The sequence below is a fragment of the Microtus ochrogaster genome, linkage group LG2 (assembly GCF_000317375.1).
Source record: "Microtus ochrogaster isolate Prairie Vole_2 linkage group LG2, MicOch1.0, whole genome shotgun sequence".
Lineage (NCBI taxonomy): Eukaryota > Metazoa > Chordata > Mammalia > Rodentia > Cricetidae > Microtus > Microtus ochrogaster.
Genome location: NC_022028.1, coordinates 41,865,685 through 41,875,842, shown reverse-complemented (window position 1 = coordinate 41,875,842; position 10,158 = coordinate 41,865,685). Strand labels below are relative to the sequence as shown.

The 10,158-nt window shown below is 46.3% G+C and overlaps 1 protein-coding gene across 5 annotated transcripts in view; it reads right to left on the bottom strand.

The window, feature by feature from the left end:
* The window catches only part of Fam13c (family with sequence similarity 13 member C), a 98,696-nt gene that overhangs the window by 11,480 nt on the left and 77,058 nt on the right, over nt 1-10,158 (bottom strand). For all 5 annotated transcript variants that reach the window (XM_005360159.3, XM_005360157.3, XM_005360158.3 and 2 more), the window contains 3 exons: nt 8,870-9,008; nt 3,822-3,903; nt 1,867-2,069 (listed from right to left, as the gene is read on the bottom strand). In XM_005360159.3, coding sequence (XP_005360216.1) covers nt 1,867-2,069; nt 3,822-3,903; nt 8,870-9,008 — 424 coding nt within the window. The remainder of the gene's footprint in view (nt 1-1,866; nt 2,070-3,821; nt 3,904-8,869; nt 9,009-10,158) is intronic.

Here is a 10,158-nt window from a genome sequence, read left to right as displayed (position 1 = left end):
GGGCACCAGATCTCATTACAGATGGTTGTGAGCCACCATGTGGTTGCTGGGAATTGAACTCAGGACCTTTGGAAGAACAGGCAATGCTCTTAACCTCTGAGCCATCTCTCAGGTAGGTCATGACCCATGTGGTAAACCTCCATCTCCAAAAATATTGACGCTATGATTCATAACAAAATTAGTAGCAAAATTAGTGCTGGAGTAGCAGTGAAAATAACGTGGTGGTTGGGTGGGCTGCCACAGCATGAGAACTATATTAAAGGGTTTAAGCAGGAGGAAGGTTGAGACATAACTTCTCTATCTTGATTCACCTGAACTCGTAGAACAATCATTTAGATCTTTTTGGAAATGTGTGACTGTCCATCAATCATTCACTACTATGGTTTGGGTATAAAATGTCCCTCCAAAAAGGCTCCTGTGTTGTGTCTTGGTTCCCAGCGAATGGCTCTGTTGAGAGGTGACTGGATCATGAGGGTAATGGCCTCATCAGTGGATTAATCCACTGATGAATTAATAGCCGAGTAGACTATTCGGAGGTAAGCATAGTCAGAGGATGTTGATGAATCAACCATTGGGATGCTGACACGGACCAAGATGTTTATAGAGATCTGGACAAGATAACTACAAAATACAACCAAGACTCTTGGAAATACTAATGGCTGGGAAACCTCAGTGTGTACATGTTCACAGAAGTTATCCACTGGCTATCATCAAAGTCTAGAATGTTGGGGGGGGGGCAGGGTGGATGTATGGGAAGCACAACATACCAGCCAATGACACAACCACCACTGACTTCCCTTTATGACTCAGAACACACTGGTTCTTTTTCACACGTAAGGGTGAAAGGAGGAGGGAGGTGACTCTGGTCCTATGTGTGCTTGCAGAACACAAGTCCCAGAGTGAAACACTAACAAGGGACATATAGGCCTTCTGAGAGCTGGTTAATAGTCCCACCTTATTAAGACCAGGTCATGTATGGCAGAATAGGGAAAACGATCATACTTCTCAACAAGACTTCCTTCCAGAGTCAAATGTCATCCATTTGTTCATTGGGACATTCACTCAGTAGACGTACATGCAGTACCTATTATGGATAGGCACCATGATGCTATGAACAACTGATAGTCCTTCTGTGCAAGAAATGTGATGGATTGAGGCAGGAAATAATCTAATTTAGAGGTGACAAGGTGACTGCCGCTCTTACACAGGGAAGTAAAGCTCAACCACGCGAGCCTCAGCTTTGATAGGGAAGGGACTCAAGAAAGCTCCCTTGGCCTCAGTGAAATGGAAGCACAGATAAGCAACAAGAGGAGGGATTACCAGGGTAAGTTCTGCTTTTCTTTATAAAATGTAATCTTTCCGGCTAAGCCCCAGGCTTACGTCGCCTAATACCTAACTGACAACTCCATCCAGCTGTCTCCGATTTCAAAACTAAGATGCGTAAAGCTGAAATCTTCAGTTCCAAGATCTATCACTCCGTAGAAACCACAGTTCTCTCCTTAGGACATGAAACCCTGACTTTATGCCTTGTCTTTCTTTATCACACTCCAACATATGAGAAAGGGCCTACACTGGCGCTTTTCTTTACCGGTAATATAATCAGACCCTAGACTTGGGTTTATTTACATCCTTGGTGGAGCCCAGAATGCCTCCTCCCGTCTTTACCACCTTCCACCAGCACACACCCTCCTCCGGAAGTAGCACATCCTAGAATCACACCGCTACATCCTAGGTCATAGCCAGCCATTAACCCTAGGAGCTCAACAGTCTTCTGAAGGTGTGGCAATGGCGGGCAAGTCCTACTCTGACAGATGGCCAACACCACGCCCTCGCCGCCGCCACCCCTGTGCCGATGTGGTAAGGTACCTTCACATCATCCTGGGGAGGAGTCTGGTCTCTCTTCTCCATCACCGCAGCATCTGACGTTTCCTCTCCAGAGGAGCTTGGCTCAGGACCCACAGCTTCCAACTTGCCATTCTCTCTGGGCACTGGAGGCTGGTCACAGGGTGGGTTTCTCCGGGGGCCTTTGGGGGTACTCCCTTGTTCTTCCGACAGCTTCAGCTTTAGTTCTATGAGAAATGCCTTGAGTTACCACCAGCAGGAAGGACTCACTGGTCCAATTTAAAACAGAGCTTCTCAGGAATTTCTGCCCAAGGCAGGAGCAATGCTAATGATGACTTCCAGCCAGCGAAGTCAGCCTTAACCATGACCAGTATATCATAAGCACTCAATGGGCCATGCAGACAGAGCCCTAGAGGCTGGGCTCCCCTGGGGAGAAGGACCTTGAGACAAGAACTCGGGTTTGGATTGCAGCAGACGTCGGGAGAAGACACGGGACCTGATTTCCACTCTTGCCCACTGTAGCACCTGAAATTCTATGCGTAGTAGTTTGTGGGTACGCATGGTAAAAGCTGTGTCTGTAGTAAGACTTCTGGAAATGCAGGTGCTTACGTCATGCATGACATACAAAGACCTGAGAAAGCAGAAGAGATGAGGGGCATTGGGCATTCCAGCCCCAACTTGACACACTTCACATTCTTGTCTAACGTTTTTTACCCAAAGATTTAGTGTGTGTGTGTGTGTGTGTGTGTGTGTGTGTGTGTGTTCTGCTATGTGAGTGCAAAGGTCCACAGAGGCCAGACAATGTGCTCTGAAGTCCACAGAGGCCAGAAGATGTGCTCTGAAGTCCAAGAGGCCAGAAGATGTGCTTCCTCAGAAGTCCCGTGAGCTAGAACTAGGTGGCATCAAAAGCAGTATGTGGGTACTAAGAACTAAACTGGGGTCTCCTGGAAGAGGAGTAAGCACTCTTAAAACCCAGGACATCTTTCCAGCTCCTAACGTTAGCTTCCAAAATCCAGAGCCCATCTCTTTAACAACATGGCTTTATGCAACCCTAGACAATTCAAAATAAAAATATAAAAATAATCTTGGACCTACCATGGAATTGCATTTCAGAACATTACATGGGAAGAGGAAGTCAAATAAGAACATTTATATTGATTTTTAATTATATAATATAGCTCATTTTCTTTATTTAAAATAGTTTCGTTCTCTGGCTTTGGGTTTTATTTATGTTGTTGTTTGACTCAGTATCTAACTGTAGTCTATGCTTGCCTGCAAGTTACTATGTAGCCCCTGCCTCCACTTACCAGATACTGAAATAACAGGCATGAGCTTCCATGCCAAGTTCTAGCTTGGAGTTTAAACGCTGTGTGTTTTTTATAAACACACTACATCATTACAGTTAAATACCATAATTTACTATTCTTTTCCAGTTCTTAATCATGAAACGTCCAGAAATTTGGACCAATGCCCACATATCTAAGTACTGACAGAACAAAAGGAGAAAGAAAATACCTTGTCTGAGTGGACAGTGACTGTCCTCAGCATTCATAATAAATACATCATCATCCCAAAAAGGGACAAAGGAAGAAGAGGAATAGATGGAGAGCCAGGGAGGCAGGCAAGTCGTCTGCCTGGCTCAATACCTCCAAGTCATAGGACTTTCCCTCCGGGCTTAGCAGGGTCACGTAGGCAGTGCAGTTATGATTGGTGACTTGTTAGGCAACGTCTGCTTCCCACAATCTAGTAACCAGGGAGGTTAGAGCCCCACAGGTTGGCTGGAGGCCCCAGGTCTCTCTTGTAGGAGGTTTATTAAGAGGGCCTGAATGCTGTTTGGATCCAGGGGCTGTCATCTCAGCTAGAACCCCAGATGAAGCAGGAAACCAAAGCTCAGGAAGGCCCAGGTGGAAGTGGCTTGCAATGGCCCCTGGACATTATGCTGTGATGACCAGTGGCTGTCTGAGAGAAGAGACACTCACCTTTGAGCTGCTTCCGTCCTTTAGCCAAGTCATTCATCCACTTCAGGACCTCGGGATTTGAAGTCTTGTCTCCGTGTGAGGGCTGCGGGAGGGGAAATCCGAAGAGGAGTGGCGGTGCAGGGGGAGTGAAGGAGGGGCGATGGAGGGAGGGGGTGAATGAGGGGGAAAGGAGAGAAAGGAGAAACAGAAGAGGGAGAAAAAGGAAGCCAAAGTGTTAAGCAGCTGCGCCACAAAGATAATTCAGAGACACGCTGCGGTGGGAGGGGCACCGGGGCACGGTGCCATTGCATGAAACTCTTCTCTCCTGTCACTCCTCCATGGGCATTATTCTGAAGCATGCCAAGGCACCAGCATTTTCACACATCCTAACCATGCCAGTACATCCACTGTCCATCTCCTATCACCTCCTAGGCCATCACAGCCCATAAGTCACTTCCAGGCCATACTCTCTGCCAGTGGGGTTGAACAGTGGCAGTACAGAAATGAATGATTCCTACTTGGCATGTGGCTCAGGACTGGACCCTCTTGGAAAACACTAACCAATCAGAAGGCTGAAAGCACACCAGTCATGTCCTCGAAGCTCAAGAAAGAAGACCCCATGGTCTCTGAAGCTTGATAATTGTCCTGAAAGCCGGTCTTACCAGGGAACAGACTTTCCTACTTCTAAGCGCTGTTTAGACTTCAAGGGCCACTCAACCAGCATTAAAGTGAAACTTAATCATGCAGGTGACCTTGGGCAGATTCTTCAGCTCCTCTGTGCTCTATGGTCTCACATATTAAATATGTGAGGATTGCAGCATCTCCCTCACAGACTTCCTGCATGGGGATCAATATCTACAAAGAACTGTGAACACCTGCGGGTACACATTGGGCAACACAGAAGCTGTTAGCTCAGACCACAAGTCACTGTCACTAGCTTGGCCTCACTAGCAGCAGACAGTGGTGGCAGTAATATTTCTTCCAGGCCTTCAGAGGAGTTCTGAATGTGTCTTCACTGACTCTGCCAATCAGATCATTCACTCCTGAATTTCTTGTCAGAGCACAAAGGTGGACTTCCCTCAAAAAGAGAAATCAGTAGCTAAAGGTGGCTCAACACCCTTACCCTCTATGCCACAGATCAGAGTGAGCATCTTTCAGTCAAAGTTACCATGCCAACTTAAAAGCAGGCTGAAGATGGCTTACCCCTTCCCCACACACCTGAGACTACACAAGGAACCTGGCTCTGATGCTTGGGTGCCTCCCGCACGTTGGTAACAGGCGAAGTGCCTACCCTGTCAGCAGCCGGTCCCTGAAGACCCGCTTAACTCAAGTGAGATGAGCAAGTCTTCAGTGACAGGCACAGGATGACGGAAATTACGTTCAATGTCAAAGGCACAAACAGTGCTCGTGTGACAGCATTAGATATGCATGAATGCTGTGTTCACTTTGAGAGCGTGGAATAATTCAGTCACTGATGGGGTGACACAGAAACCCACATCTGAAAATCAAGATGAAAAGGAGGACTGAAGGAAAATCACAAGGATGCTTTTCCTCTGAAGAGGACGGATGGGGTACTACAGCGTCCATGGTGGAGCCCTGAACTGTCAGAACCATGGATAGCGACACAGGCACCCCCAAGCCCTCCCTCTGGAAAATAGACAAATAAATAGGGTTTAGCGTTTAGCGTAGCCCCACCTAGGGTCTCCAGAAGGAAGCACTGTGTTAGAAGCCTGATAATGTAGTCTAGTACTTTGGGCTTAGTTGTCTCGCTATATTGACAGCCTAAGTTTTACATTTGGTCTCTTGGAACCCTCAGAGGACTCTCTATTCTAAGAACATAACTATGCAGGGTAAGTGATGCTTCACTGGAGCTACCCCATTCACAGCCAAAGGAATATAGAAAATACACAACACACACCAGGGTCTTAAGTCAGTGACCAACAGAACAGTAAGGTTTTCAACACCCTCAGGATGAAGGAGGAATTGGAGACTGAATTTTAGAGCAAAGTACTTGAAAGCCTGAAATCAGTTGCAAAACTGAATTTTCTTCTTAGTTTTCTGCCCTTAAGGGAGCTTCCTTAAGGTCAGCTTCAGCTTGTGTAGAAGATGGCTCTCAAATCACAGTAGCTTGTCAGGCCTCTTTGCGACTGGATGGAAATGTCTAGTGGACCCCAAAGGTCAGACACTTAGGGATGATTAGGAGGAAGCAGCCAGATACATTATTGCCGAAACTATTGTAGTAGATTCGTACTAAGTCAAAAATGGTTCACAAGACTCTTGAGAAGGACTCCTGACTGGCAATGAAAAGACCTTGGTTGTCCTAACTAGAATCTTCGCTATGTGACTCTTAGAGTTCAGTTCACCTCTCTGGGCTGTTTCTCCAGTCATTGGATAAGACAAAGTTCAACTTGCTTTGTCCAGTTTTAACACATTCTACCGAAAGTGGACATTTGGATGAACTAGCCCTTTCTAGCCAGGTCCTCACTTGGCAGAGATGGAAAGACTTGTGTATCGGTGAACATCACAGAAACCAAGAAGCCCAGCAGGAGCTGAGATTCAGAAGTCACCATAGGAGGATGTTAATACCACAGTCCAATTGATGGGAATTTAATCTAATTGTAGTTAGATGCCAGACCTCTAACTACAGCCTGGACCCTGGCATACAAGAGGAGCAAGGGGATGCCCTGTTTCCTCATTTCCTAGGATACGTTAAGATGCCGACTTAAGAGGTCAACATTGATACAGCAATGAGAGCTACCTCAACTGATGCTCTAGCTTCTAAATCAGTGGTTCTCACCCTTCCTAATGCTGTGACCCTTTAATACGGTTCCTCATGCTGTGGTGACCCCCAGTCATAAAATTATTTTCATTGCTACTTCATAACTGTCATTTTGCTACTATTACGAACCATAATGTAAATATCTGTGTTTTCTGATGGTCTTAGGCGACCCCTGTGAAAGGGTCACTTGACAACCTGCCTGAAGGTTGCTGCCCACAGGTTGAGAACCCTCCGCTCACACATGTGTTGGAGCACACATAAGCATATGCATATGATGGTGGGTGTGCACATGTGTGCATATCTGTACATGCATGTGTGTGTGGTGTGAGTGTGAATTATGTGGTGTGATTGTGTGATTGTGTGTGTGTGTGTGTGTGTGTGTGTGCCAGGGTAAGTGTGTGGTGTGTGAGTATATGGGGGGATGAGTTTGCATGTGATGTGTATACAGGCATGTGCTGGTGTGTGTGTGGGGGGGATATGTGAGTGTGCCAGGGTAAGTGTGTAGTGTGGTGTGTGTGTGTGTGTGTGTGTATGACTGCCTCCTCTCTTGGTTTTAAAGCTTCTCCAGAGAGAGTGAAGGATATCAGAAGAAATTCTCTAACAAAACAGGCAACTGCTGATGACTGTAACAGTTGAGAAAATTAAGCCAGGTGCACAGCTCAGGTGGGGGAATCCAGTACAGATTAAATGTGCACAGCCCTTTCCCTTCCTTCCAAGACAGGGCCTGTCATGTAGCCTGCTTGGTATGGTTCACACACACCGAGAGACTGGTGACACCAAGGACCTTTCGCTCTCTCTATGGCAAACAGTGTCACACAGGTTCCCCCTGCAGGGTCTGCAAATTTCAGTCACTGTTGCAGATGCAGAACAGGAAGTAGCACGTCCAGAGACAAAAGGCTGCTGAGGATTTGTGTGAGGGCTAAAATCCAAGCTTTCAGCTCACACGTGTGAACAGGCTCAGAAACAGAAGCCCCGTTGGTTTCTGAGTGTCCATGGCGGTAGCAATGACAGGTCTGTCAAACTCCTGCAGATCAAAGACAGAACGAGCTCCTCCCAGAATATTGGGGCTATTAAAGATGGACACTAAGAATCTGACGACACCACCCAAGCCTGCTAATCATAGACTTCCTGCTCCAAACCTCAAGGGATAACTCACAACTAGTTAGAAGTCTGGACCTGGGCTTACTCATCTACAGGATAAAGGCTGAGAAAACAGAGACATCCTTCGCATGGACAGAGAGAAGCCATGACTGCCGAATGAAGAGAAGCATCTGTAACATCCGTAGACAGTCTTGAAAGTCAATCCGATTGCATTTCTCCACTTCTTAAAACTCTACTCTCTGAGAAGCCACAGCCACGCAGGACAGGAAGGGAAAGGAAGAATATCACCCAATCACCACTGTCCCCCAGAACTTATCACAAACTCACAGGAACCTTCCAACTGTGTCTGTACTGAGAGCTTATTGGGCCTTTAAACATTTCAAGATGTCTGAGAGATTTTTCCCTACTCTATTTTACTCTAATAACCAGCGGCTCTGGGCTGCCTGCCAGAGACCGACTAGCTGTGTGCAAGTCTCTGTGGATCTGAATTTTCTCCACTCCATGGTCACCAAGAGAGAAAATAAATATAAGCAGCACTTGTCAAGTTGACCCTGATCTGCAGCTCGATGGTTTCATATGTGAGAAAAGACAAAGCTGTGCTGGCAACTCTGCCAACCCAGCAGAAGGACCGGGGCCTGCTGGGAAAAGAGGAGTCTGCTTGTTCTCACGAGTGACCTGAGCAGGTATCACCTGAGAAGTGATCACTCATCCATCAGGGTAGGGCGTTCTTTCATGGGAAAAAAAAAAAAAAAAAAGGATGCACAAAAAAACTGTGCCTGCCATCATTATGTTCTGAAATTAAGGAGTTTTTGCATGTTGGGTCCTTAAGTCCTTATCAACACACAGGTAAAGTTCAACACTCAGAAGCTTTCGAAATTTTTGATCCAGAAAAACCTAGTGTCGATAAGGATGCTCAGAAAGACTGGGGAAATGAATAATCAAAAGGTTTAAAAGTAAGAGTTGTAGTGAGTTGGATGTATGGAGCAGAGGTCAGTTTCCTACATGTGAGAAGGAGACAGACTAGCCATTAAGCTTAGCTAATGATGGGGTAGGGGGACGGGTGGCCAGTGGGTACAGAGCTGTCCCCCAGCAATGAGTAGAAGCCAAAACCAAGGAATGAAGACCCAAGAAAACACACACACACTTGTCTGACATGATCTACGCTTTCGTTAAACCCTGCAGTACTTACCCGATACTTCTTCTCTTGCTCAAATTTTTCCTCAAACTTCCGAATCTTCCTCTTGAGGCTCTGGATCTGCTTCGTGAGCTGTGTAATGGTCTGGGGCTCCTTGCCATCCCCACCACTGCACCGAGAAGAGCTTCGTGGCCTGCATGGTTACAAACAGACAAAGAATATTTCCAGCAGGGGGCTTCGGTGAACATTGCTGCCTAATCTTTGAAGCCAGGAGATGAGAATTCCCGAGAGCAGCTCCATATGTGACTAGTCCACCAGGACCTCCCACACATCCCTTGTGACCTCTGACCACAGCACTGCATTGTGGGCCAGTATCCTTGGGGACTTTTCATATACACAAATGTCAAAATATCAGCAGATGAAATACATTTCTCAAAGCATAGTTAAGGCCAATTTGGGACTCAGAGAGCCCAGCTGAGGATCCCCTTCAACAACTTGTACAAGTCACACCTAATGGCATTTTCAAACAAGATTTAAATGTGTGGTTAACTAACTATCCTGACTTAAGAAGAAACCTTTTCAAATGTGTCAAAAAGAACAACCCTCACTCCAGGAAATATTTCCAGGGTCTCACATGACACACAATTCCCATGCAACTATAATGGCTCATTCAGTCCCTCAGGGCCATCATACATGATCCATCCTATGGGGGCCCAGATGGGATAAACTCAAGAATAGTAGATGTTTTGGAGGAAAAATTAGGGACCTTGAAAGAGAGTAAACTTTAGCCAAGGGAGTCTCCCTTTTAATTACACATCAAAAGTATTTGTGCAAGCTAAAAATAGTTCCTAGAACTTACTCCAATCTCAAATGCAAAGGACCATTGCCAAGTGTGTGTGGACCCCACTTCTGATGCACAAGGAGATGCTGTTAAAATGACCAATGTGGGGGTCACATCTGACCTACAGGAAGAAACTGATGAATGACCAAAGTGAGCTGGGTCCAGGAACCACATCTTACTATAACTGATAAAAGACCGGTATAAGGTGGGGGCAGATCTGACATATATCTATATCATATGACATACTGCTATATCTAGTTGCCCATTCAATCTGGGGAGGATACTTTTCTAGAACCTAACAAGGAACTGAAGGGGGAACTTTCTAATCTACACTCCATCCACTGCTGGATGTGGAAAACACACTGGGCTACTTAAGAATGACACTCTAGAGCTGGGCGGTGGTGGTGCATGTCTTTAATCCCAGCACCCGGGAGGCAGAGGCAGACAGATCTCTATGAGTTCAAGGCCAGCCTGGTCTACAAGACCCAGTTCCAGGACAGGC